The 12,784-nt window shown below is 36.1% G+C and overlaps 1 protein-coding gene across 1 annotated transcript in view; it reads right to left on the bottom strand.

Moving 5' to 3' along the window:
• Positions 1-531: 531 nt before the first annotated feature.
• The window catches only part of LOC124233750 (cytochrome c oxidase assembly protein COX16 homolog, mitochondrial-like), a 74,918-nt gene continuing 62,665 nt past the window's right edge, over positions 532-12,784 (bottom strand). Inside the window, exons 5-6 of the mRNA XM_046650921.1 lie at positions 2,613-2,675; positions 532-917 (exon numbers count right to left, since the gene is read on the bottom strand). Coding sequence (XP_046506877.1) covers positions 801-917; positions 2,613-2,675 — 180 coding nt within the window. The 3' untranslated portion in view covers positions 532-800. The remainder of the gene's footprint in view (positions 918-2,612; positions 2,676-12,784) is intronic.

Genomic DNA, 12,784 nt, shown 5'->3' with positions numbered 1-12,784 from the left:
CTCAATTCTACCCTTTTGCCTAGTGTTTAGATCATAGCAAACCCCAAGTAAAAAAAAACAAAAAAAACAAAAAAAAACTACACTATTTGCATGCAAATTATGTTAAGGCATAAAGCATAGCTTAAATCAGTGTTTAGCAAACTGCAGTCATCTGTGGATTACCTCAATACTTTTGCCATATCTACATATAATATGTACTACATGATTTTTTGCTTTACTCAGGAACAATAATATAATTTCCTTAACACATTTTAATGATATCACTAAAATTATCAGGTGATGCTTTGGAAATTGATTAGCATACCATTGAAGTATTATAAATAAAACCAAGACTCTTATCAGACTGTGATCAATATTACTTTCCTACTAGGTTTGACATAAAATCTCTGCTTGATGTTCCTGTTAGAACTTTGGTTCCATACCTGCTACTCTCATTAGGAATCAGACTGAAGTATCAAAATGTTGCTCTGGTAGCTGGTGGAAAAGAAAATGGGAGGGTAGTTGGGAGTGGAATAAACAATACTCTCTAAGTAGCAGTATTCACGTTTTTATTCAGCAGTATAAAGTATATGTAGTCAACATCATTATTTTCATTTGCAAATGGAAAAGTTGGGACGTATAAAAACCAGTACTTGACTTTTTATCAAGATCATCTGACATCAAATTACTCACATCCAGGCTTCTGCAGGTCTGAAATTTTCTTCCCATTTTACTTCCCATCCTTACATGATAGGAGCATGTAATGGGAATTCCAGTTGAGAACACTTTTGTTAAAAAAAAGAAAAAAAGGATCAGCATAGTCAAGTTGTCTTAGTCTTAAGGATTTCTGGATTTCGTCCTTGGAGGAAGTCAGGATCTTCCCAAGGCCTGGGTCCTCGAATATTCTTCCAGTCATCAAAAGCAGAGTCCTTTATTTTCTATAGAGCCATAAAAATTAAAGTATATATACATATATTAGTGTAGGAGCCCGGTCACTTTGATTAGGACATCACTGAATGAATAAATAACTGAGTGGAAAGAATCCAACAGGCGCTCAATTGTAATATTAGCAAATAAATCAATTGCATATCAAGCATAATAATTGAATAAATGTTCATATTTCTTAGGATTTAGAATTTTCCTTGCGGGCTATTGATGTTAATGCCTATCTTTTCCCCCTTAAGAATAAAAGTATTAAAACAGAAAAAGAGTCCACAAGCTTTATTTTTGAGAACACAAAGAAAGGGAAGAAACTGGGAAAACAAAGTCCAACTTCTAAGGCTGATCTAGCATAATAATGACCAGCAGAGATTAGCATGGGTGATGGTAGGAAATGAGAAGAAAAGAACAAACGTGGTGATCCTCAAGTCTGCCAGAAGGAAGAAAAGAGAACAAGATGATTTGTCCTGCACCTGAGAAATGAGCTTGGGCTTCAGTACGAGTAGACTCCCCATAGCTGCCACGAGCAAAGCCCTTCTGGGCAATAAAAACCAGCTTCAATTCCAGTTTGCATCATCTACCTTCAGTTAGTGTGAAGTGTCTCTCAAGCACAACAGAACGCAGGACAAAAGGCAAGAACACAAACGTTTCTTCACCCTCTGTCACCACTCCCACGGTAACTTTCATGCATTTTCATACAAAAAGTGAACTAAAAGAGATGGAACATCCTCCCTTCACCACATCCTATAATACAATGTGCCATTAAACTCTTCGATTTTTGCTAATCAGATACGTGAAAAACGTCACCTTACTATAATTTTAACTGACATTCCTAGTATAAGTTAAGCATTTCTTCCTATGTTTAAGAATGATATTTATTTCCTTTTCTCTGAATTCTTTACATGCTTTGCCCATGTTCCTACTGACCAACTGAGTTAAATTTTCCATCTTGGTTTATAGATGCTCTTCATATTTAAATAAATTAATTCATCATGATAAGATAAACAATATTTTTAGGATTTCTCATTTAACTAGTGACTTTATATACATTTTTTTTTTAGACTGCACTTTTGAATTTTTATGTATGAACTCATCAACCTTTACTTTTAAAGCTTCTAGGTGTTGTATTGGGGCCGGCCCCATGGCCAAGTGGTTAAGTTGGTACACTCTGCTTTGGTGGCCCAGGGTTTCACTGGTTCAGATCCTGGGCACGGCCACGGCACTGCTCATCAAGCCACGCTGAGGCGGCATCCCACATGCCACAACTAGAAGGACCCACAACTGAAAAAATATATATACAGCTATGTACCGGGGGGCTTTGGGGAGAAAAAGGAAAAATAAAATCTTTTTAAAAAATCTTAAAAAAAAAAGCTTCTAGGTTTTGTATTAAACAGGCTTTTCTGACTTAAGACCACAAGAAAGAATCTCCATTCTTTTCTCCTAGTACTTTTAACATTTTGTTTTTTATTTTTAAATTCTTGATCCATCTAGGATTTATTCATTTGTAGTATATAAAATACATATCCATCTTTATTTTCTTTTCAAATGACTACATAGTTGTCCCAATACCATATGTTCAAGGGAAATAACTTCTTTCTGCACTGGTAATAACTTAAATTTACCTTTAGGCAGACAGAACCAGTCACTGCCATGGAAGATTGTTACAAAAGAGAGACTATATTAACATATTGTACCTCATACTCTGATTCCAACGATATTTTATTCATTTTCAGTTTTTTTTCTAATTCAGGATCAATCTGTAGAAAAGAAAGAGGAGCCAAAAGTTATTTAAGTCAGTTAGATTCAATTTTCAATTTAAAAAGTTACATAAGGGATGGCTGGGATGGTATGGTGGATTACAAAAAGATGGCAAAAATCTCCACTATCCATCCAATCGCATAATGATAACTAACGTACCACCACCACCAACCACCACAAGTAACTGCAGCTAAGATTTACTTATCAATTGATAGGGAGCACTTGTTATGTGCCAGGCGTTTTGACATATATTATCTCTTAATCCTCACAAAAACCTATGAGGTAAGTATTATTATGATGATCACAAGTAAGGATAATGGGACACAGGGGGTTTGAGTTAACTTCTCAAAAAGGCAGAACTTGGCTTTGAACCTTGGCTCTGAACCTTGGCTCCCAGCTTTCAGAGTCCATGCTATCAACCACCATCCTAAATTATGTTATTATACATAGAAATGATATAAAAATACTAATAAATATAATGCTGCCCTTGAAAACAAAAAAGAACACCTTCCATATACCAGAAACAAAGAAGTATCTAAAAAGAACTAGACAAGATTCCACAATGGTAAACAGGAGCTGATGCCCTGTTACCTATGTGTGGCAAAGGCTTTAGGAAAGAAGAAAGTGATTTCTGAAATTAATAAGTAACAACAAAACCCAAATTAAAATAAATGGAATAGCAGAATAGTGACTGAATATAGCTTAAGACCAAATTAGTACACTAGAAATACAACCTAAGGATTCCATTAGAATGATGCAGAAAGCATTGGGATAAATGAAAGAAAAGGTAAATTATGAAAGCTAGATCCAAAAGTTCTAATATATGTCTGTTAGGGCTTTTAGAATTAGAGAATAAGGAGAATGGAGGAAGGGCAATAATTAAATAATTAGTAATTAAGTATACAATATATAGAGAGGACATGAGTTCTCAGACAGAAAGAACAAAATAAAAAATAACCACAACAGGGGCTGGCCCAGTGGCATAGCAGTTAAGTTCACACACTCCGCTTCGATGGCCAGGGGTTCACAAGTTCGGATGCTGGGTGCAGACCTAAGCACTGCTTATCAAGCCATGCTGTGGCAGGTGTCCCACATATAAAATAGAGGAAGATGCATACAGATGTTAGCTCAGGGCCAATCTTCCTCAGCAAAAAGAGGATGATTGGCAGTGGATGTTAGCTCAGGGCTAACCTTCCTCAAAAATAAACAAATAACCACCACCACAACAAAAAAAGAGCCCATTCTTAATCAAGTAACAGTAAAACTTTAGAATATTAAAAATAAAATCTCAAAAAGAATGAAAAGATAGCCTACTAACAAAGGGATGAGAATTAGAAAAAAAAGACTACTCATAAGCAACTTCAAATGCTACAATAAGATGATGCTACATCTTCAATGTTGATATAGAGAGATGATTACTTTGAACCTCAATTTTACTTTCATATTTTCTCTTTTCTTTCTTGGTTTCTACTTGATTTTTTCTCAATCACTGTTTTGAGAGGTAGAAATACATACAACCATATCAATAATCCCAGTAAATGTTGAAGTAATCTATTAAGTAACAGAAATTTTCTGACTCAAATTTTTAGAAATCCAGCTATACACTACTTACAAGAAATGCACTAAAAGAAAAAAAATGAAAGCACAAGGTTGGAAGGTAGAGGGTTACAAAAATGATATACCAATAAAAAACTAGTGGGGCCAGGGGGCTCAATACATAGCAATATTCATAATGGACAAAACAGAATTCAAGGCAAACACCATCAAAAAGGAATACTTTATATCGATAAATAAAACAATTTTTCAAGAAGATATTAGAATTATAAAATATTATGTGACTACATTGCTTAGAAATTTATGTAGCAAAATGGGTAAAAATATAAGAAGAAATAAACACACAAAACATACTAGAAGAGCTTAACATAACAGATTAAGCAGATTATAATCATGATTACTGAAAGATGACTAAAATAATTAACAAGTTTTCTAATAGGTATATATAGAATTTTGAGCCCAGCAAATTTAGATTGCCATTTCTCATCAAATACATACAAGATATTTATAAAAAATTAAACTTGTTCTAGGGCAGAAAGGAAAACTAGGCAAATTCACACATGTAGAAAATATTGACATACATACCACATTCACTGACTACAATTGATAACACTTAAAAATCAATAGCAAAAAGATATTTGCAGTAAGAATCCATACACATGAAAGCTAAAAGGTTTTAAAATACATTAATGTGTTAAAGAGGAAATCAAAGTGAAAATTATGAAGTATTTAGAAGTGAAGAGCCACACTGTTTTTGTTGAAGTTTTTCATTCTAGTAGTTTTAATCTTCTTGGGTAGACAAATTTCTTGGTATACAACATTTCATCTGCACATAAAAATGACATTTTCATCTCTTTCTTTCTAAACTTCATACCATTTATTTCTTTTTGCTGTTTGATTACATAGGCTATGATATCCAAAATAGTACTGAAAAGTAGTTACAATTATAGATATTCTTTTCTTCTTCCTAGGTTTAATGAGAATATTTCTAAAGTTTCTCTATTAAGAACATTTACTGGGGCCGGCCTGGTGGAGCAGCGGTTAAGTTCACACGTTCTGCTTCTCGGCAGCCCAGGGTTCGCTGGTTCAGATCCCGGGTGCGGACATGGCACCGCTTGGCACGCCATGCTGTGGGAGGCGTCCCACGTATAAAGTGGAGGAAGATAGGCATGAATGTTAGCTCAGGGCCAGTCTTCCTCAGCAAAGAGAGGAGGATTGGCAGTAGTTAGCTCAGGGCTAATCTTCCTCAAAAAAAAAAAAAAAGAATATTTACTACAATCACAGTTAAGAGAATTCAACAAAGTGGCAAAATCAACACACAAAAATCAAAGTGCATAAATCCACAAACAATATCAATAGGGTTTCTTTACTCAAGTAAAAACGAATTAGAAAATGTAAAAGAAAGAAATACCTAACTAGAATAGTGTTATCTATTTAAAAAACTGAACTTATAGTTTAAAACATTTGAAAAGAAAACTTGAGGCTTTGATGGTTTCACTGACAAATTCCCTAAAATATTTAAAGAAGTAGTAATACCAATTGTACACAATCTTTTCCAGAAAATAAAAAAGGAGGGAACACTTCCCAATTCATGTTATGAAGCCAGCATTATCCTGATACCAAAACCAGACTGTTGGGGAGGAAAACCTTTCCCTTCTTCCTTTCTAGGTTCATTGGTTGGCCTAATTGACATAAGACAGATTAACAGGAGAAAAACAAATTTAATTATGTATGTATGGGAGCTCCACAAAGCTATGAGACTCACAGGCAGTAAGGCAACTGAGGCTTATATACCATCCCGAGCTAAGGAAAAAGTGGGTACAGCTCTCAGGTTCCAAAAGGGAGGAAGACAATTCACAGGATGATGAGAAGAGCAAATGTTTGGTAAACAAGTGTTTGCCCTGCCATGCAGATAACTGTTTCTGATATAAAAAGTCATGTCTGGTAATAACTCTCTTCCTGGTACAGGCCTCCTATCTAAACTCTTTTAGGCAGTTAAAAGAGAGGTAAAAAGCTTTTCCTGAGCCTGCTAGGTCTTAACTGCCTTTACCTCAAAACAATACACACGCCAAAGTGGCACATTTTGGGGTAGCATATTCTGCCCCCCCACAAGACCAAGACAGTAAAAGGAAAAAAACCCAAAAACTACAGACCATAATAATCTCTAGTGTAACCTCTACTGGAAGAATAAAGTATAGCTTCCAAACTAACAGAACAACAACATAATAATAAAGTATTAGTAATCCAAAGGAGGAAAAAAAAAGACAAAAAGAAACGACTGCAACAAATAACACATAAAAAGAAGGTATATTTAAACTCAAATATACAAAAAAATTACATTGAATGATCCAACTGAAGATGAGACTATTAAAAGCATTATTCTATTTATAAGAGATACATGTAAAACTTAAGTTTACAGAAAGGGTGAGATTAAAAAGAAAGCTGGTGAAGCCATATTAATATGCAACAAAATAGGCTTTAAGGGGAAAGAGCATTATTGGCAAGCAAAGCTTCATTAGAAGAAAAATTCAATTCACCAGAAAGATGCAATAATTCTGAAATTATACGACCATTTAATATCATGGTGAAACAAAGAGTCACAATGAGAGATGTTAACACAATTTTCTCAGTAACGGAACAGATTTAAAAAATTAACAATACAGAAAATCTGAAAAAACACAAATAACAAACTTGACCAAATGGCTAAGTTTTTATTAGGTACCCAACAACTGCAAAAATATACATTTTTTTCAAGCACACATCATTTATACAAACTGATCATGTGTTAGGTCATAAAGCAAGTCTCAACAAATACAAAAAAAATGAACTCAAGGGTCTGCCCAGTGGTCTAGTGGTTAAGTCACGCACTCCGTTTCAGCGGCCCTGGGTTCGCAGGTTCAGATCCCACCTGTGGACCTAGCAGCGCTCGTCAAACCATGCTGTGGCGGCATCCCACATAAAACAAAGGAAGATTGGCACACATTAGCTCAGCGACAACCTTCCTCAAGCAAAAAGAGCAAGATTGGCAACAGATGTTAACTCAGGGCCAGTCTTCCTCACACACATACACACACACAAAAGAACTTATTGAAAATATTTGATTATAATGCACTTAAGTTAGAAATCAATAAAAAATAACTACGAAATCTTATATGTTTATAAACTAAGCAAAAACATTTCTAAATAGCTCATGGGTAAATGAAAATTTTTATAAAACTGAGTAATTATTAACATACTACATATTAAAACTGTGTGACACAGCTATGATCATGCTTAAAATTAAATTCATGAGCTTAGAAGCATATATTACAAAAGAAGATGGAAAGTGAATGAGCTAAGAACCTACCCTCATAAACTTAAAAAAAAGTAACCCAAAGGAAAAAGCAAATAAAGAACAAAAATTAATTAAAGGTAAAACAAGTGTGTAACAAAAGAATCAACAAAGCCAAAAGCTGTTGATGAATCTCAGGTGAAACTGACACAGAAGAAAGAGAAGTTACAAAAAAGAGCATTCAAAATGAAAAGGGTATCAACATAAATTCTATGTGCAACAAACAGATATTGGATAATATGAATAACTTTATGCCAATAAATTTGAAATTTTAGACAACATGGACAAATTCATAGAAAAATACAACTTTCCAACACTAAAAGAGGAAGAATAAACAATTTGAATACTATTATAACCTATAAAGAGTTGAATCTATAATTAAAAACCTCACACAAAGGAAACTCCAGGTTCAGATGGCTTTACCAATGGATTCTACTAAGGAAGAAATAACATCAATGCAACAAAAAATCTTCTAGTTATGTGGCGAGCATAATAACCTTGATATCAAAACTTGAAAAGACAGAAAGAGAAAATAATAGGCCAATTTCACTAATGCAGAATTCCTAAAGAAAACACTATAAAAAGAAGCCAGCAACGTACCAAAAACACAGTATACCATGATCAACTGAGTTCATTCCAGGAATGCAAAGTTAATTTGAAAACCACAATGCAATCCACAAATAAACTAATGCAACAGAACAGAGGTCTGAAACAGACTTATGACAAAATAGGCACAGAAGAGCAGGAAGAAAAAGATGTTATCGTCAGTAAATGGTGTTTGGACAACTTGTTACATACATTAGGGAAAACGTTCATTCAATGTGTGTGTTTTTTTCACACCACCAAACAATCAACTCAATTCTGACACTACCTACCTGGAGATAGTGTCAGATCCTACAGGTTAAGGGCTCAGTCCTACAAGACTTCCCCCTCCCCCAACTTCAGACAGCAAATGCAAGTAGCGGTTGTCACCTGTGCTTCTGACTGACTGGATATAGATTAGAGGTTCCAATGCCCTCCTCTTGTGATACTGGTTCAACACAACGTTCACATGAGGGAAGCCACATTGTAGAAAAGAAACTATATTATAACTTTGAATGACCTCTGATTAACTAACCCAGACATGCTCTGTAGATTTTATGGCCCCTCCTAACTGCTATAAGTTGATAACTTTGTTCTTTTGAGTTCCTTAGGATGTGATGACCCCCGGGAAGAGAGTCTGTGCTGATAGTCATCATCAATGACAACTGAAAGATCAGGGTATAGGGCATTGCTCCGGTCTCTGATGGACATCCAGTAAAACAAAAGACTATCAGGAACTAAGACCAGATATCTGTCCATACCTGGAGACCAGCCCCCTATATAATGGGCCTGTAGTCTTTGTTCTGTAAGATGGTTCTTTCAGACATTAGTTGGCCATCTTCCCCCTTGCTAGTGAGCTGTAATAAAACCCTTTCTCTCCTACCACCTTGCCTTTTGACTATTGGCATGTCTTGTGGCAGGCAGATGACTCCCCCACACCGTGGGTGGTAACACCTGGTTCAATTAATTTGCTACAGCCATCCACAGAACTCAGAGAAACATTTTACTCACTGGATTACAAGTTTATTATAAAAGGATATAACCCAGGGACAGCAGAGGGAAGACAGGTATAGGGCAAGGTATGGGGAACAGGCTTGGAGCTTGCATGCCTTTTCTGAGCAGGCCACTCCCCCAGTACCTCCACGTGTTCACCAACCAGTAAGCTGTCTGAACCCTAACCTTTAGGGTTTTTATGGAGGCTTCAATATATAGGAATGATTGATTACATCATTGTCATTGGAAATTGCTTTGACCTCCAGGCCCACTTCCCTCCCTGGAGCCTAGGGGGGTAGGACTGAAAGTTCCAATCCTTTGATCACAGGGTTGACTGCCTGGGCAACCAGCTCCCATCTTTAGGTTACCCAGGGCGGGTTCCAAAAGTCACCTCATTAACATAACAAAATACATCTTGATTGCTCTCATCATTTAGGAAATTTCAAGGGTTTTAGGATCTCCCTGCCAGAAAGGGGGACAACAACAATGTACATATTTCTTATAAATAACAATATCATAATTCCTCACATGGTACACAAAGAAATCAACTCCAGATGGAATGCAGACCCAAATATAAAAGGCAAAAACAAAGTTTTTAGCAATAATACAGAAAAATAATTATATTTTGGAGTAGGAAAAATTTTTATTAAAAAGACCAAAAGAAAAAGTAACCATAAAGTAAAAAAGAAATAAAATAGACTACAATAAACTCAAGAAAATTTGTTTATCAAAACATATCACTAAGAGTGAAGACCAAAAGGTTTATAACCTGGCATGTATAAAGAAATCTTACAAAACAATAAGAAAAAGACCACCAACCCAGTGGAAAAAAAAAAGCAATGAAGACCTGAAACATTGCAATAGAAGATATACAAAAAAGGAAATATAAATGGCCAATAGACATATGAAAAGTGATCAACCTCATCAATCATCAAGAAAAATTCAAATTTGATGAGGATCAAGGCTGCCCCAGGTAGAGAAGCTCAAGGTGACTTGTCCTACATACCAATCTATATCATCCTCTGGGAAGCACCTGATCCAATCTGATTCTTATCTAAAGTTATAGGACCACCCAATAAGCAGACCCCACCTACACTGATACCATTTTAATGACTTTTTTCTACATAATCTTTCCTTTGTCTTGTAAAGAGATAACTCACATACCTATGCCTTAAATTTAGCCCTACCCTCAACCCATGTTTGCAGCTCTTACTGCCCATGGGTCCTGTCCCCATGCCTGCAGCTCTTCACTGCCCATGGGTCCTGTCCCCATGCTATTCTCTGAATAAAAGAGCACTACTGCCAGACCTTGACAGTCCAAGAAATCTTTCTTTCGACTCCTCGACTCACTGAGACCGCATCAAAATTCATGACATAAGTAGGTAACAATTTATAACACACCCACCAAAATAGCTTTAAAAAACCCCAAAACCCTACAATACCAAGCATTGTTACCGCACAAGTGGGGTTCTCTGCCCAATGTGCATTTAAAAAACCCCAATTATTATGGCATCAGCTTTTGAGAAAAGAAGAGGCTTTACTGCAAAGTCGACCTGCAAGGAGACAGAAGGCAAAAGTTCTCAGATGTCTCCCTGACTCAGGATTCAGGATGAAATTTAAGCGATTAGCGAGAACAGGCTGCCTGTGGAAAAGCTGGCAGGAGGTTTTGATTGGAGGGCTTTAGACATTTATGGTAAGGTTTTAAACATTTATGGTAAGATGTGGAAGGGGCTTTAACACCAGATCTTCCTAGACAATGGACCCCTCACCTCTGATGAGAGTCTGACTTTCAAGTTCCAGTTATGTCCCAGTCCTTTGGTTCCACAGTGGCGAGAACCTTTAGTACTGGTGTCATTTCAGTGCAAGATTTCCTATTCTGTGCATGCTCTGGCTATGTGACTTTGCAAATTTTCTGAAAAATAACTCTTAATCACTCTGTTGATAAGAGATGGGGTCAGTTTGTATGGTTCTAGTGGGCCTGTGGTTACAGTATTGGCAAGTATTTGGAATCTTGGGAACAAAAAACTGTTGGTAGCAGTGTAGATTGTGAAAGGAAGCAGAATATGACACCCCAAAATATGCCCTTTTGAAAGCATAAGGATTACTTTGACCTGGTTGTTTAAGAAACAGCAGACACAGAAGCTCTGTCCCTTTTGTAAGGGACGTTTACGTTCATAAAGGAAACCTCTATTTGTAAGGGTGTCTTCTGCTCTGTACCAGGAAGAGAAGGATGGCTCTAAAACACAAGAAACTCTTATCAAGGGAGAAGGCATCCACTTAAATCTGCATAACAACCTTACCCTATTTACTGTGCTTTTCCTGGTAATGTCCCGTAACTGGCTCCCCTACCCTCACCCCTAACATCCTTCTTTTGTCTTGAGCTGAAGATGGTATTTAAGGTGATGGCTTAGGTCATTTTGGGGAGAGTTTTGTTTAGTTTTCCTGGGTATCTTCCATGTATACAGGAGGTATACATGTTATTAAACTTCTGTTTGTTTTTCTCTTGTTAACTTTTTATTACAGGGAGTTCTCACCCAAGAACCTAGAAGGGTAAAGGGAACACTATTTTTCCTCCCCTACAACTGATTCAATCACTCTGAAAAACAGTTTGGAAATTATCAAATAAAGGTGAAGTATGACACGTATACCCTACAACCTAGCAATTCCTTTTTTGTACATGTGCTACAAGAGAAATATATAAGAAATGTTCTATTAAAGAGAGAACCACAAGCCCAAAACATTGTCACTCATGCTAAAGTCCAGATACCAAACCTAGGTTTAAGACCTAACAATTGCAGTGTCAACTTCTCCCAGAAATGCAAATCTTACTCAATCAGTCTGGAATTTCCCAATCAGCACCAATGAAACAATCTGTCACTACAGGTCCTCTCCACCCCTCAGAGAAAGAAGAGGCAATCTACATGATAAAACCCTTGCCTGTCCCTTCTGGCAAAAAAGAACATGTCCTGGCTTAAAAATAATCCTTTCTTTCTTTTGCTAATAGTTCCCGTGACCAACTCTTCTTCCTATAAAAACCTTCCATGATGTACAACCCCTCTAATTGCTGGATGAGATGCTGCCCGATTCACAAGTCATTTGATAAAGCCAATTAGATCTTCAAATTTACTTTTGATCAACCCAAATGTCTATCAACAGTAAAATCAATCAATAAATTATCGTATATTTAGTGGAATACAATACAGCACTGAAAAAATCATGGGGTCAGCAAGTACGGCCCATGGACCAAATCTAGTTTAACACATTTTTGTAAATAAAGTTTCATTTGAACACAGCCATGCTCATTTGTTTATGTTTGTCCACAGCTGCTTTTATGCTACAATATCAGAGTTGAATAGCTGTAAAAGAGTCTATGGCTCACAAAGCCTAAAACAGTTACTATTTGGCTCTTTACAGTAAAAGCTTGCTGACCTCTGAATTTAAAGCCAAAATACAGCTGAATTTCACACACATAATATTGAAAAAAAGTCAATCAACCAAAGGATAAGGCAACATACTGAACGGGGGAAAATAATTACAAGTCATATATTTGATAAGGGGTTAATATCCAAAATATATACAGAACTCATACAACTCAATAGCAAAAAAAAAAAGAAAAAATCCAATAAAAAAATGGGCAGGAGATCTGAA

The sequence above is a fragment of the Equus quagga genome, unplaced genomic scaffold (assembly GCF_021613505.1).
Source record: "Equus quagga isolate Etosha38 unplaced genomic scaffold, UCLA_HA_Equagga_1.0 220_RagTag, whole genome shotgun sequence".
NCBI lineage: Eukaryota > Metazoa > Chordata > Mammalia > Perissodactyla > Equidae > Equus > Equus quagga.
The sequence above is the reverse complement of the archived record's forward strand: the minus strand, read 5'-3'. Positions and strand labels throughout refer to the sequence as shown.